At 44.3% G+C, this 15,603-nt stretch overlaps 1 protein-coding gene across 2 annotated transcripts; it reads left to right on the top strand.

Moving 5' to 3' along the window:
• Positions 1-79: 79 nt before the first annotated feature.
• Positions 80-13,843, top strand: LOC118502112 (NACHT, LRR and PYD domains-containing protein 1a-like). Of its 2 annotated transcripts, none has more exons than XM_036033211.1 (4): positions 80-396; positions 10,108-10,249; positions 12,434-12,478; positions 12,929-13,843. In XM_036033211.1, exons 1-4 carry the CDS (start codon positions 343-345, stop codon positions 13,033-13,035), a joined length of 348 nt encoding a protein of 115 aa, XP_035889104.1. In that variant the 5' UTR covers positions 80-342; the 3' UTR covers positions 13,036-13,843. The 2 variants fall into 2 exon arrangements, with proteins under 2 accessions (XP_035889104.1, XP_035889103.1); XM_036033210.1 differs by having other exon boundaries at positions 12,920-13,842.
• The last annotated feature ends 1,760 nt before the right edge of the window (positions 13,844-15,603 follow it).

Here is a 15,603-nt window from a genome sequence, read left to right as displayed (position 1 = left end):
TCCTTTCTTCCATTCTCACTTCTTTCCTAGTCTTGTTCCAGTCCTGCTGTGACCATGGCAGAGACAAAACCTGGGGCTTCTCCATTAGTAGTCAATGGAAGGGGGTGCAAGTAACCAGGACATCAATATGCCATGGAGGGTATAGCCTCCTTCATACACAGAAACTTGTGGAAGCACCACCTCACTTTGCTCAGACAGGATTCCACAGGGCAGAATCTCTGAGCCAGATCCAGACCATCCTCCCTGATCAGTGTTCTCTGTGCTCCTCAGGCCATAGATGATAAAGAAAAGAAGTTCCAATTTGTGTGACTACACAAGCCACCTCCTCTGAGCTCGCTCTACATGGGCTCCCGATACACCGTGTCTGGTTCACAGGAGATGGTAATAATCCCTCAGGTGAGCAGCCCCAATGTTCCCCCTTCCTGAGGTCAGAAGCTATGCTTGGGAATAGCTCTGGGGCAGGTCTCAGGCCTTTCCCAAGACAGGCCCAGTTGGGGTACAGCTGACAGCAAGTGGGGTTTGGGGTGAGAGGGAAGGCTTCAAACATTGGGAGAAAGACAGCTGGTAGGAGTGAGGGTCACATTCAGGACAAGGACAAGAACAGGGACAAGACTTAGGGGAACTGAAAAGGGTTGGACTCCAGAGAGTCGATGCCCTCCAAGTACAAGCATCAGGAACATACCCATAGTGAACACACCGTGAGTAGTGATCACAGCCTGAGAACACGCACCAATGGGAACCTTGGGCCTCTCAGGACAGGGCCTCAGAAAGAACCTATTTGTGATTTGGGACATGGGTGGGTAACCATGGAGAAGATCCAAGGAAATGGAGGTTTGCTCTTGATCTGCTGTTGTCAGAGGACAGGGAAATTCAGTAGTTGGGAGCCTCAGTGACTTTATCTCTAGGGAGGGCAGACTCAGCCAGCACAAACCATAACTTATGAAGCAGCAGTCACAAGTGCAGAGGGGCAGAATGGTGTTTGTCATTTTGTGGGCTTCCCAGCACCCTATCTGAAAGGAACATTTAGTTTCATGCAGATGCCTCTGGCTGCTGTGTGTGTTCAGCAGGAGGATAGCACAGCTGAGGTGGCAGCACAGATGCATTTGTAACAACACTGAGGTCCAGCTGTGAGCATCAGACCAGCTCCTGGACCTCAGGGGCTGCCTTTGTCCTCTCTCGGTCTCTACTTCTCACCAGAGGCTGAGGTGGTCTGGACACTGGACACTCAGCTGTGATATCCCCATTTTCTTTTTTTTTTTCCAATGTATTTATTTATTTATTTATTTATTTATTTATAATCATTGTTCAAATACAGTTTTCTCCTTTTTACTTCCAATCCATTCCCCCCTCACAACCCTCCCCACTTCCCTCCCATTACCACCCTCCCCTTAGTTTATAACCATGTATCCTTTAAGTTCGTTCCTGTGAACCCTTCCCACTGTCCCCTTAAATTCCCTCTACTCTCCCCGGTGGTCACTGTCAGCCTGTCCTCTATTTCAGTGTCTTTGGTTACATTTTGTTTGTTTCTTTGTTTTGTTATTTAGATTCCTGTTAAAGGTGAGATCATATGGTATTTGTCTTTCACTGCCTGGCTTGTTTCGCTTAGCATAATGTTTTCCAGCTCCATCCACTCTGTTGCATAGGGTAGGAGCTCCTTCTTTCTTTCTGCTGCATAGAATTCCATTGTGTAAATGTGCCATAGTTTTTTGATCCATTCATTTACTGATGGGCATCTTCATTGCTCCCAGCATCTAGCTATTGTAAATTGTGCTGCTATGAACATTGGGATGCGTAGGTTCTTTTGAATTGGTGTTTTAGTATTCTTAGGATAGAGTCCCAGCAGTGGAATTGCTGGGTCAAAAGGCAGATCCATTTTTAGTTTTCTGAGGAAGTTCCGTACTGCATAGTGCTTGTACCAGTCTGCAGTCCCACCAGCAGTGCACTAAGGATCCCTTTTCTCCACAACCTCTCCAACACTTGTTGTTTGTTGCTTTGTTTATGATGGCCATTCTGTCTGGTGTGAAGTGGTATCTCATTGTGGTTTTAATTTGCATCTCTCTGATAGCTAGCAATATTGAACATTGTTTCATGTGTCTTTGGATTTTCTGTATGTCCTCCTTGGAGAAGTGTCTGTTCAAGTCCTTTGCCCACTTTTTAATTGGATTCCTTGTCTTCTTAGAGTACAGTCTTGTAAGTTCTTTATATATTTTGGAGACTAAACCCTTGTCTGAGGTATCATTGGCAAATATGTTTTCCCATACAGTTGGCTCTCTTTTAATTTTGATACTCTTTTCTTTGGCTGTGCAGAAGCTTTTAATTTTGATGAGGTCCCATTTGTTTATTCTTTCCTTTATGTCCCTTGCTCTAGGGGACAAGTCAGTAAAAATGTTTTGCGTGAAATATCTGAGATTTTCCTACCTACGTTCTCCTCTAGGACTTTAATGGTGTCACCTTTTATATTTAAGTCTTTTATCCACCTTGAATTTATTTTTGTATATGGCGTGAGTTGGTGCTCAAGTTTCATTTTTTTGCACGTGGCTGTCCAGTTCTCCCAACACCATTTGTGGAAGAGGCTATTTTTATTCCATTTAATGTTGCTGCCTCCTTTGTCAAATATTAATTGACCATAGAGACTTGGGGTTATTTCTGGGCTCTCTGTTCTGTTCCATTGGTCTATGTGCCTGTTTTTATGCCAGTGCCAGGCTGTTTTGATTACAGTGGCCTTGTAGTATAGTTTGGTGTCGGTTATTGTGATCCCTCCTACTTTACTCTTCTTTCTCAAAATTGCAGCAGCTATTCGGGGTCACTTATAATTCCATATAAATTTTTGAAGTGTTTGTTCTATGTCTGTGAAATATGCCATTGGTACTTTAATAGGAATTGCATTGAATGTGTAAATTGCTTTAGGTAGTATGGACATTTTGATGATATTAATTCTTCCAATCCATGAAAATGGTATATGTTTCCATTTGTTTGTGTCTTCCTTGATTTCTTTCCTGAGTGTTATATAGTTTTCTGAATACAGGTCTTTTACCTCTTTGGTTAGGTTTATTCCTAGATATTTTATTTTTCTTTTTGCTATTTCAAATGGAATTTTTTCCTTGATCTCTGTTTCTGCTGTTTCATTGTTGGTGTAAAGAAATGCCTTTGATTTCTGGATATTGACTTTGTATCCCGCTGTTTTGCCAAATTCATTTACTAGGTCAAGCAGTTTTTTGGTAGAGTCTATAGGATTTTCTATGTTTACTATCATGTCATCTGCAAACAGTGGCAGTTTTGTTTCCTCCTTTCCAATTTGGATGCCTTTTATTTCTTTTTCTTGTCTGATTGCTGTGGTTAAACTTCCAGTACTATATTGAACAGAAGTGGCAAAAGTGGACAGCCTTGCCTTGTTCCTGATCTTAGTGGAAAAGATTTTAATTTTTGGCCATTGAGTATGATGCTGGCTGTAGGTGTCTCATATATGGCCTTTATTATGTTGAGGAACGTTCCCTCTATTCCCACTTTGCTGAGTGTTTTTATCATGAATGGGTGCTGTACCTTGTCAAATGCTTTTTCTGCGTCAATTGATATGATCATGTGGTTTTTGTCTTTGCTTTTGTTTATGTGATGTATTACATTTACTGACTTGTGAATATTGAACCATCCTTGCATCCCTGGAATGAATCCCACTTGGTCATGGTGTATGATCTTTTTAATGTATTGTTGGATGCGGTTTACCAGTATTTTGTTGAGGATTTTAGCGTCAATGTTCATCAGTGATATTGGCCTGAAGTTTTCTTTCTTTGTTGTGTCTTTGTCTGGTTTTGGAATTACGATGATGTTGGCCTCATAAAAAGCGTTTGGGAGACTCCCATCTTTTTGAATTTTTTGGAATAGTCTGTGAAGGATAGGGGTTAGTTCTTCCTTAAATGCTTTGTAGAATTCTCCTGTGAAACCATCTGGTCCCGGGTTTTTGTGTGTTGGGAGTTTTTTGATTACTGCTTCAATTTCTTTTGTTGTTATCGGTCTGTTCACGCTTTCTGCTTCTTTTTCATTGAGTTTTGGAAGATTATATTTTTCTAGAAAGTTGTCCATTTCACCTAGGTTTTCACATTTTTTGGCATACAGTTCTTTGTAGTAATTTCTTACAATCCTTTGTATTTCTGTGGTATCTGTTGTAATCTCTCCTCTTTCATTTCTGATTGTGTTTATTTGGGTCTTCTCTCTTTTTTTCTTGGTGAGTCTGCTTAAAGGCTTGTTTGTTTATCTTTTCAAAGAACCAGCTCTTGGATTCATTGATCCTCAGAATTGTGCTTTTAGTCTCTATGTCACTTAATTCTGCTCTGATCTTGGTTATTTCCTTCCTTCTGCTTGCTCTGGGCTGCCTTTGTTGTTGTTCCTTGAGTTCTTGTAGACGTAGGGTTAGGTTGTTTGTTTGGAATGTTTCTAAGCTTTTTAGGTGGGCCTGTATCGCTATGAACTTCCCTCTCAGGACTGCCTTGGCTGTGTCCCATAAGTTTTGGATTGTTGTGAGTTCATTTTCATTTGTTTCCAGAAACGTTTTGATTTCTTCCCTAATGTCATTCTTGACCCATTCATTGTTTAATAGCATGCTATTTAATCTCCATGATTTTGAGTGTTTTTGGGTTTTTTTCCTTCGGGTTGGTTTCTAGCTTAGTCCCTTGTGGTCTGAGAAAATGCTTGGTATGACTTTAATTTTCTTGAAATTCTTGAGGCTTGTTTTGTGTCCTATCATGTGGTCTATCTTTGAGAATGTTCCGTGTACATTTGAAAAGAATGTGTATTTAGCTTCTTTTGGATAGAGGGCTCTGTATATATCAGTAAAGTCCATTTCCTCAAGGGTATTGTTCAATGCCACAATATCTTTGTTGATATTTTGTTTAGAAGATCTGTCCATTTTTGATAGTGGGGTGTTAAAATCTCCCACTATAATTGTGTTGCTGTCCATATCTTTCTTGAAGTCCTCTAAGATTTTCTTTATGTATTTGGATGCTCCTATGTTGGGTGCATATATATTTACAATATTTATGTGTTCTTGATGGATTCTTCCCTTGAGTATTATGAAGTGACCTTCTGGGTCTCTCTTTATGGACCTTTTTTGGAAGTCTATTTTGTCTGATATGAGTATTGCTACCCCGGCTTTTTTTTCCTGTCCATTGGCTTGGAAGATTTGTTTCCAGCCCTTCACTTTCAGCCTGTGTAGGTCTTTTATCCTGAGGTGGGTCTCTTGTAGACAGCATATATGTGGGTCATTTTTTCTTATCCATTCAGCTATTCTGTGCCTTTTGATTGGAGCATTTAATCCATTTACGTTTAAGGTTATTATTGATAGGTACTTATTCATTTTCTTTTATGTATGTGTGTTCCTCTCTCTCTCTCTCTCTCTCTCTCTCTCTCTCTCTCTCTCTCTCTCTCTCTCTCTCTTTTCCTTCCCTTCCTTAAAGCAGTCCCTTTAGGATCTCTTGCAAAGCTGGTTTGGTCAAGGCGTATTCTTTTAGACTTCTTTTGTCTGGGAAGCTTCTTATTTGGCCTTCTATCTTGATTGAGAGCCTTGCTGGATATAGTAGCCTTGGTTGCAGCCCTCTGGTTCTCATTACCTGGAGTATTTCTTGCCATTCTCTTCTGGCTTGAAGTGTTTCCATTGAGAAGTCAGCTGTTAGCCTTATTGGGGCTCCCTTGTATGTTACTTCCTTTTTCTCCCTTGTTGCCTTTAAGATTCTCTCTTTGTCTTGAAATTTTGCCATTTTAATTATGATGTGTCTTGAGGTGGGTCTCTTTGGGTTCCTCTTGATTGGGGCTCTCTGTGTTTCCTGGATTTGTGTGAATTTTTCTCTCATCAAATTAGGGAAGTTCTCCTTCATTACTTGTTCAACTAGGTTTTCGATCCCTTGCTCTTCTTCTTCTCCTGGTATCCCTATTATATGGATATTATTATGTTTCATATTGTCTTGCATTTCTCTTAATCCCTCTTCATTCTTTCTGAGCCTCTTTTCCTTTTCTTGCTCTTTCTGGATGTTGTTTTCTACTTTGTCCTCCAGCTCACTAATCCGATCTTCTGCTTCATCGATCCTGCTTTTCATTCCTTCTACTGTGTTCTTCAGTTCAGAAATTGTATTCTTCATTTCCTCTTGACCTTTGTTGAGAATTTCTATTTCTTTTTTCATGTTTATATAGTTTGCCGTGAGACTGATGTAGTTTCCCTCTAATTTCTGAAAACTCAATGTGAGTTCATTGAACTTCCTGGTAATCATTGTTTTGAACTCACTGTCTGATACTTGAGTTGCCTCTACTTCATTTAGCATTTTTCCTGAGACTTCCTCATTTCCCTTCAGTTGGGGGTTCTTTGTTTTCTCATTGTTCATGTGTTTCTTCTTGTTTCTTCTTGTTTGTTAATTTGATCTGTTCTTATTCCCTGTAATTATGGTGTGAACTTCTGTGGTAGAATATTAGTGAGATTCAGTCGTGCAATCTCCTTCGTGTATCCTGGTGTTCACAGCTTCCCCCTACTTTTTTTGTCATCAGTTGGAGGAATAAGGCAAAATGGTTTAAGACAGCAAGACAGTATACTATGATATTTACATTAGCAGCCAGTAGAGAAGAGATGGGTTATCCTTTGGCCCCTTATAGTGTTAACTGTGATTCTCCACCCCACTATCCATGTTTTAGAAAGGGTGGAAAGAAGGTAAGACTCTTATTGGGGACTAGAGGATTGTTAGTTGGATCTAGAAAGCTGTGAGGCTGTGGGAGGTCAGATTCTAAGGTAGGGTTGGATTAAAGATTAGTATATAGGAGTAGTGTGTAAAAGAATAGAGACAACCCTCACAACAGTATAATTCAGAAAATTGCAAAGTGGGCTGAGATCAGGTAGGGGTACTGAGAAGAATTTACAATTGTATAGACTAGGTCTTATTAGCAGTAATAGTAAAGTGACAGTCTTGTGGCAGAATCGATGAGGTCTAGATAACAAGAATAAGGAGTATAGGACCTTGAGAGGTGTATTAATGGGACACAGATGAAGGATAGTAACTTCTCAACACCTTGTGACTGAGATACCAGAGGGAACCTATCAAATGACAGTATAACCAGCCAAGCAAAGAAGATTATACAGAAAGAAAAAGAATACCAATATATTATTAAAATAAAAAATGTCGGAAAAGTGAGAAAAAGATAATACAAATTTACGGTAACTTGCAAGATAAAAAAAAAAAGAAAAAGGAAAGAAAAGCAGAAGATGTAGTGCAGGAGAGATAAATTTGGAGTGGAAATAATAATATTAGGATGAATGGAAGAGAAACATAAGGGACTGAGAGATAAAAATAATAAGAATTGAAAAATAAAATGTCACATAAAACACAAGATAAAATCAATCAACTAACAACAGCCACAAAAACCAAACCAAACCAAACCAAACCAAATAAAACCAAACAAAACAAAAAAGAGAGAGAAAAAAAGAAAAGAAAACAAAAACAAAAACAAAACCCTCTTGTTGGTTTCTAACTGGCCAGACCACTTTTTCTGATCTTTCTGGCTTCAGCTGGCTGAGGGATCTTTGAAATGCTTCTCTCTCTCCCAGCCCACATCTCAGTAAGTCTGTCAGAACACAGACTTGCTGTACCCTGGGCGCTCCCGAGCACACTGGCTCTCTGGATCTCACTTCCACGTTCTTCCGGACTCCAGGGTCCTGCAGGATTCCGGCTCTATGATCTCAGGAGGCACCCGCGATGTTTTGGGATTCACTGCACTCTCCCTGTGAATCGTGAAAGGGCGCACCCCTCCCCCAAACTTTTGAAATTCAGGGTCTAGGATCGCCCTTAGCGCCTCCCCATGCCTGTTCCAGATTCACAGCGAGCGCGAAACAGTCTTCTCGATGGTGCGCAAGCCGAGCCCTTTCCAGCTCCATGGTCACCACTGAACTGCACTCCGACTGGGTGTTGGCGCCTTTCCCGGCTCCCCTGGGTGGGCTGGCTGGAAATTTCTGAGCCACTACTATAGGAATGCACCAAGCACCACGTCCCTCTCGGGATCCCGGCGCACGATTCAGGCCTCCTTATGGGGCTCGAACTGAGCGTGTCCCGACTCTGTGCTCTCCACCGATCTGCACTTCTTCCGGGCTAGGGATGCGGGCGCACTTCCAGGCTTCCCCTGGTCCTGTCAGCTAGAGTCCCTCACTTCACTTCTCCCAGGTCTCTGGGCGGGTGTTCATACTCCCTGGGCAATTTTTTCCCAGTCCAAATGGCCAATCTGTTCCTTCTAGCAACACGTTCTCCCCTGGAGTTGCTCACCCCCCACCCCGCATTCGGGGGAGGGAGCAGCGACTCCCCTCTCCTGGGATCCCCGAGAACTTGGCCTGGGGACTGCACACCCCTAGTCCCCGCACTGATCCCTGGGCCCCTTTTGTCCTGAAGCAGTCTCCTTACTGTCTGGTTTTTTCCGTGATCACAATAATTTTTGATGTCCTGCTTTCAAAGGGATTCGGTAACCTAGTCCACTTGCTCTGTTTCTCCACCCATCCACAAGTTTCCCTCCGCTTCACAGAAGCAGAGAAAAACGCTGCCTATAGTAAAGCGGCCATCTTCCTACCTCTGATATCCCCATTTTCACCGCATCCCAGATTATGCTGCTCAGGGTCAGAGCATCCACTGAAGGACAGTCGATAGTGGAACTAGCGTCGATCTTTTCCCAGTCTGTTCCCAGACAGTCTCAAACTCCTCCTCAGTAGGATGCAGATGGAGTGGATGTGCAGTGGTCAGGAGGGAGTGATGTGTGTCCTTCCAGTGGGTGACACATGAATCCAAGGATGAATACCCTACATTTTCCTGCTGTGTTAGTTTTTAACAAGGGGGGAGAGACACAACTCAGTCATTCAACAAACATTTACCCACTGCCAACTACATGCTAGCTACAGTTGGGACTGAACAAGAGAGAGAAGGCCCTGCTATTGGGTTGATGACACCCTGGTGGGTTGAGACCTATATAAATAATTAAAGAAATAGAGACCACAAACATAAAGCACTGTGGGAAAACACACCAGGCCATGTGAGTGGTCTGTGGAGGTTTCTCTGAGGAGGCCCCATGTGAGCTGAGACCTGAGTGACAAGAAGGGTTCTGGTGGGGGGACATCTGTGACAGAGCCCTACAGGAACAGAAGTAGAGAGGGTCAGGCACCCTTGACACTTCCAAGTGACAAATTGGAGGTCAGTGTAGCAGGGCTCAAGGCTGCAGCAAAGAGATGGAGGTGGATGGGGTCACACAACAGACAGAGGTTTCCTGGGGCCCATCGACCATGTGTCCCTGGTGTGGAGTTTGGATTTTGTTCCAAGTGCAATGACAATGTCTTAGAGGGTCTGGCTTGTAATGTGAGAGCTGATTTAGTTTCATGCAGATGCCTCTGGCTGCTGGGTAAGAATGGGCAGTAAGAAGTTGAGAGTGAAAACAGAAAGACAAGTCAAAAGGCTATTGCTACAGGGCAGGCAGGAGCTGATGGAGGCTTGACTAGGGAGGCAGCAGAGCAGATGAAGATAAGTTGATGGATTCAGGGGCGTGTTGCAGGTAGAGCCAACAGAACTTGGTGATGGGAGAGAAAAGTAGGAGGTAAGGATGACGGCTAAGTCTGGAACATGAGTGCTCAGTGGGCAGTTGTGTCATTACTGAGCATGAGAAATGGGAGGGAGCATATTAGAAACACATTTGGGAATCCAAAGTTTGTGCGAATTGTGATTTAAAAAAGGGAATGGATGTAAATTTTCTCTTGGTTGAAAGTGGGTCAAATTTAAGATCCACTGAGACACAGGCTGTGAGGGGTAGAGAAATGATTTGGGTCAAGATGGGGGAGGAGGAGGGAGAAGGATCTGGTTTAGGATGTGTGAGCACTACACTGTATATGAGTCCTGACTCATCCATGGGGCACCCAGCTGTGTCCTCTTTCTTCTGGATCAGAATATGTGGAAAAGGAGGGAAAGAGCAAAGCCTGAAGTGATGATTAATTTCAGTACAGATCATCCAAGGGTGCCCATGGGGCTGAGCAGGGCCAAGAAGGTGTCAGGTGGAGAAAGACCTCACTTGCAGGATGAATGGTGGTTTCTCACATGATGACTCCTTCCACAGGAACTGGAGCTCTCCTATCAGAGTCCTGGGAATGCCCAGCTCTTCTCTGAGTTACACGTTGGCCATTTGAGGTCAAAGATCAGCCTGTACCTAAGACAGAAGGAAGGCGGAACTCCAGTATGGGAGGCCTTGTTGAAATCCGGTAAAGTCAAGACAAGCGTAGGGAGCTCAGAGAGTTAGTTACAGAATGTGTGTGTTGTGGTGTGTGTGTGTGTGGAGAGAGAGAGAGAGAGAGAGAGACAGAGAGAGAGAGAGAGTGAGTCTGTATTATTACAACTTATGATGAGATAGCCCAGAGAAGTTAAAATTTTAGTTACATGACAATAGCATGACCAGAATTTGAACTGAAGTTAATCCAACTCTGAACTCCATTCCCCCTCCCATGCACCTTCATGTCTCTACACTGCTCTGTGTTAACACAGTTTGATACCCATAAAGCCTTGCGCAAATTTTCTCATAATGGATTGGATGCGAGTTGAAAGAATAAGAATGGGATGATAATATGATTGTATGAATTAAGCCAATTTTGGCAAGAGCAGATACTCTACCCTGGGTCCTTAAGCTTCCTTAGGGTAGACAAGAATTAAATAATAAATTTTCAGAAATGAATGAGACTTTACAGTCTTCAAATGACCACTGACTCCCCCAAGAATATCCCCTAAACATCCCTTGAAGGGACAGCTAACGCTTGTCACTGTTGAAATAAGTTGGATCTGCCTCCTGAGCTGCCACCACAGCTTCCCGGCATGGAGAAAGGGGATGGGTTTTTATTCAGTCTCACTTGGGCACAATCACAGGAGTGCATAACCAGCCCCAGCATCAGACCTTGGTTTGAATCCTACTCTGGAACTTATTAGCTGGGTGATTTTGGAAAATTACTTAACTCATTTGAGTCTCCACTTTCTTGTTTATAAAATGAAGATTTTATACCTAACTTGTATTATTGCAGAAAAAAATTAAAGTACTGATGTATTGAATATGTACCTCATGCAGCAATCCTTCATAAACATAAAAATATTGTTATTTTCTCTCATAGCAAGCCAGTCTCTTCCTTCTTTCAGAGTTAATTCTGGACCTTACAAGTGACAGAGGTTCTATCTCCATCCCAACAGAAAAGCCTTTTGGATATCTGAACCAGGGGTGTCAACCTCAATTTCACCAGGGGCCACATCAGCCTCGTGGTTGCCTTCAAAGGGCCGAATGTAATTTTAGGACTGTATGAATGTAACTACTCCTTAACAGTGAAGCGAGAGCTCAGCGCTGCCGCTGGGTGGAAACAAGGTGCCGGGCAGATAAAACAAGGTGGAGGGCCGGATTTGGCCCTCAGGCCTTGTGTTTGCCACCTGTGCTGTAGACTGATTGTGACCTCCCTTAACTCTCTTACTATGCAAGTTAAACATCTTTAGTCCTGCCCACCATTCCTTTTATTTTGGCTTTTCAAAACTTTGCCATCCCAGTCACCTTGTCAGCAGATGTGCCCATTGAGGATGAGTCAGGATGGACTCTAAGACCATCCAGTCAGCATGGAGGATGTGGAACTCCCCCTCCCTCCTCCAGGGACCTGGTGCTCCCAGCACCACAGGGGAGCTCCCCTGTGCTTGAGCTCACCTCCCACACTGTCCGCTCACATGGAACTTGGGTGGCCCAAACTCTCAGGTCCTCTCTACAGGAGCTGCTGTGGACTTCCCCATCTTCTCCTTGTGCAAGTAATTGTAATGCCCTTCACTTCTCGTTACTGTTGTTGGTTTTGTCAATTAAAATTAACACATTACTTCCAAGGCTAAGATTTTCTTGATCTTGATTCTTGATTCTGACATCAAAATCCAAAATTAACAGAGTGAGTCTAGTGGGTGGGGGAGGGGGAGAGTAATGAGGACAGGAAATGGGGACAACTATAATTGAACAAAGATTAAAAAAAAAAAACAATGTGAGTCTAGAAGGCCAAAGACAAGGAGGTAGACTTCCACTCAGAAAAGGAGATCTCACAGTTGAAACTTCTACCAAGGACTCGGTTATTTCCCCACCAGGGTTCCATTCATGCCATCACTAAAGTACAACATGTCTGCAGTGTTCAGGTAAAAATTACTCCCTCCCTCTCTCTTTCTCTATCTCTCTGATCATAGCTTCTGGGCCTCAGTTTCCCCACATGCATGAGGAATGGACTCACCTGCAACCCTTTCTCTAAATTCTGTTAGAATGAGTCTGTAGCTTGTTCTAAGAACCCAGTAGTCTCAGCGGTGAGATATATGTCACAGTTCCAAGTCTTACTGTTTGTGTTAATGACTACCACTGTTACAGAAGCTTCTTCCTGTCTGTTTTCCTCCAGGAGACCTCAGACCTGAAGCTACTCTGGTCCCTGCACACCATACAGGTCAGTAGCAGCAGTTGGAGACTACAGGCCATGGCTGGTCTGGGGTGTACTATCTGCTCCTAGGGGAGGGAGGAGAGAAAGAAGGGACTCTATCATTGCAGACTTTACAAGGGATCAGGACTTGGAGAGTGGTGTGTGCCCCAGGGCAGAGTCCTTCCCCATCCTCCTTATTCTTGCCCATGGAGACCCTGGCACCTTCCACAGAACAACCTGAAATGCCTCCATCATGAACCCAACCCCACACCCAGCTCCAGCAGAAGTCTGTGGAAGCTGACATGAGGGGGCAGAGGCATGGACCATGTGTCTGGTGGTCCATGTTTTCACAGGGTGGGGGTACCCAAGGAGCTAGAGAAGGTGAGTGCAGAGTTGGAGGTGACATATCAGAAGTAGAGGCTGTAGTGGAAGTTCTCTTCATTTGCTACCAACCTCACATTCACCCAGGTGCCCCAGCTCAGCTGCACTTTGTGGACTGGCATCGGGAGCAGCTGGTGGCTCAAGTGACTTCGGTGGACCAAGTCCTGGACAAGCTATATGGACAAGTGCTGAACCATGAGTAGTATCAGAAGGTGTGGGCTGAGTGCACCAATCCAGACAAGATGAGGATGCTGTTCAGCTTCAGCAGCTCCTGGAACAAGAACTGCAAAGATAAACTCTACCAAGCCCTGAAGGAGTCTGACCTTCACCTGATTATGGATATCTGGGAGGGGTGGGGCCATGGAGGAGAACCATGAGGGCTCCTCACCTGACTGTGAGTCCTGACTCTCCTGACCAATCTTTGGATCTCCGTTTCTCCACCTCTAAACAAATTGGCCTCTGACCTGCCTTCTATTATGAAGTTATGGAACGTCGGTGATGCCTTTGCTGGGCATTACATGTCCATGTCCAAGATCGCCCCATAGGCACCCAGACTGCCTACCATGGCTTCCACAGGCTAGCGGTCCAGGGGATGGCAACATCTCAGGAATGTGCATGTGCAGCTGGCAGGACACCTGCAAACCTTGTAGAAGCCTCACCCACACTCCCGTCCAGTGGCCACCACAGCCAGGCTGAGAGCCCTCTCTGTGCCATGGAGATACAGGGAGGATGAGGGAAAAATACAGCTGGTACCTCTCTGGAGACACACCATAGAAATGGACACTTTGGGAGTTTTAAATGCCTTGTATACATAGAGGCAAGAACAGATATATTTTTTATTTGTCAACATTGAGCTTGATATTTCTATTAGTTCAAGTCGTGCTTTGTGGTTGTTGAAGTTTAGCTGGATTCCTAGAGCCAGGAGAGGGTAAGGAGGCCACAGGGGGAATGGTGTCTAGGCCTCACTTCAATGACTTCTGCTGTGCACAGTGATTCCATGTCCTTGCAGCTGGCTTAGGCACCGCTGCCCAGTGCTGCCCAACCCTGTGTCCCCCACCCATCAGAACACTCAGCACGTGGCATTGTCCCAACTGCTTTTCTCCTGGTCCCTCCACACTAGATGGTAAGCATCCTGAGGACAGGAGCCATGTCTAAGCAGGTTATTGCCAGTGCCTAGGGCAGTCCCTGGCACATAGTGGGTGTTAAGTGAGGGTTTATAATAGATAAATGATAAAGGACATTCCCCAAATATATCCTTTAATTCCCTTCCTGGCCACTATACTGTTCACGAATTCAAAGACTAATCCCAGTAATTATCCCCCATTAGTAGGCCATCCCTTTGGCCCAGTGAATCATAATCTTAATTAAACCCATTGGTGTTGAGTCATTTGCACCAATGTCTTTCTCAACTGGTGAGAGCAAAACTGCACTCAGTTTACCCCATTCAATACACAGCAGCCCAGTTTGTCGACCCTCCCTCCCCACTTTGTCCCCCTCCTCCCTCAGAATCACTCTCCTGCCACCTACCTAGGCTCTCACCCACTCTTTACCCTCCACCACACAACCAAAGGTGTCCATTCTATGGCCTCCCCAACTGTGATGCTTGTTATGAGGGTTAAATGAGATACATGTATGAGCTTGGATCAGTGTTCAGCTCCAGCAGAGTACGTGATAAGCTGTAGGGCATCATCTTCTGGTTTCACTGATCACTGGGTGAGTACTAATGTCAGCATATTCCAATCTTCTACAACTACCCCAAAAAGAGAATTCAAAATGGGTTAAGGCATAAACATCAAAAAATATTAATAACATTAAAGAAAGGAAAAGACAACGCCTGTGACAGCTGTCCTGACAGCTTCACGAACACAGGAACTGGAGCCGCCTTGTAGACTCTTTGCTACGTTACTCAGGCCACGTGCTCACATGTTCCACACATTTAGCCGACTCTTTGTACCTTCCTAGGACTGAGGGGCTCCTGAACTTTGGATCTGAGTCTCGGAGATGTCTGCTAATGAAAGTGGGGTTTAGCGGGACACCTGTACTTGAAAAGGATGCTTTTATCCTGAGACTCAGGGAGCTGTGACTGCTTTCTGGTCCCAGGTAGGATAAGCCTGTGCAGAAGCAGAAATGTCACAAGGACTCTGCACCCAGGACTCTGGCGCTCCTCCTCCAAGGGCAAGGAAGCTGCACAATGAACTTGTTCTTTGAATGCAAACCAGACCAGCAGCCCTGTGGGCAGTTTTCTGCTACATGTGGCAGGAATATGACTGCATTCTGAATTTGAAGTCCTCATGTTAAGAGACAAAACTATGCCAGTATGTCACAGAGCTTGTTTCTTCACCAAACATCCAGAGCCCTCCTGTAAGTGCATGAGAAGCATGGAAGAACATTCTCAGGACAAACATATTTGCCTTGCACTGGGCATCACATTGCACAGGACAGAGCCCATGTATACATTCTAGTTTATGTCATTCTCAAGGTCAAATCCAGATCCTCCTAAAGAAGCTCTGCTCTTCTCCACAGGAAGCTAATGGTGGGGCCTGGTTGCTTGGGGGCTGTCCCAGACACTGTCCTCCAAGTTTTAACTCCCAGCTGGGGCTGTGATGGTTGTCAGGGCCACACGTTCACAGGGTCATGGCAGGCAGGGTGTCTGGGTCAGCCTCCCCTTCCTGCCACGCCACCTCTGAGTGATGCAGGTCAGTAGTGAGAACCTAGAAAAACTCCTTGACAGTGGAATGAGGGAAACAGAGAGAAAAGAGTTAAATGAACAG

Source organism: Phyllostomus discolor, chromosome 8 (assembly GCF_004126475.2).
Source record: "Phyllostomus discolor isolate MPI-MPIP mPhyDis1 chromosome 8, mPhyDis1.pri.v3, whole genome shotgun sequence".
NCBI lineage: Eukaryota > Metazoa > Chordata > Mammalia > Chiroptera > Phyllostomidae > Phyllostomus > Phyllostomus discolor.
This window is presented reverse-complemented; position numbering and strand designations above follow the sequence as displayed.

What these genes read in the sequence shown, in the direction of transcription:
- LOC118502112 (XM_036033210.1), top strand. Translation starts at nt 343, where the DNA reads ATGGGCTCCCGATACACCGTGTCTGGTTCACAGGAGATGGTAATAATC. An exon ending in AGATGGTAATAATCCCTCAG is followed by an intron (nt 397 to 10,107) that starts GTGAGCAGCCCC and finishes CTCCTTCCACAG; the next exon opens with GAACTGGAGCTCTCCTATCA. An exon ending in GGAGGCCTTGTTGAAATCCG is followed by an intron (nt 10,250 to 12,433) that starts GTAAAGTCAAGA and finishes GTTTTCCTCCAG; the next exon opens with GAGACCTCAGACCTGAAGCT.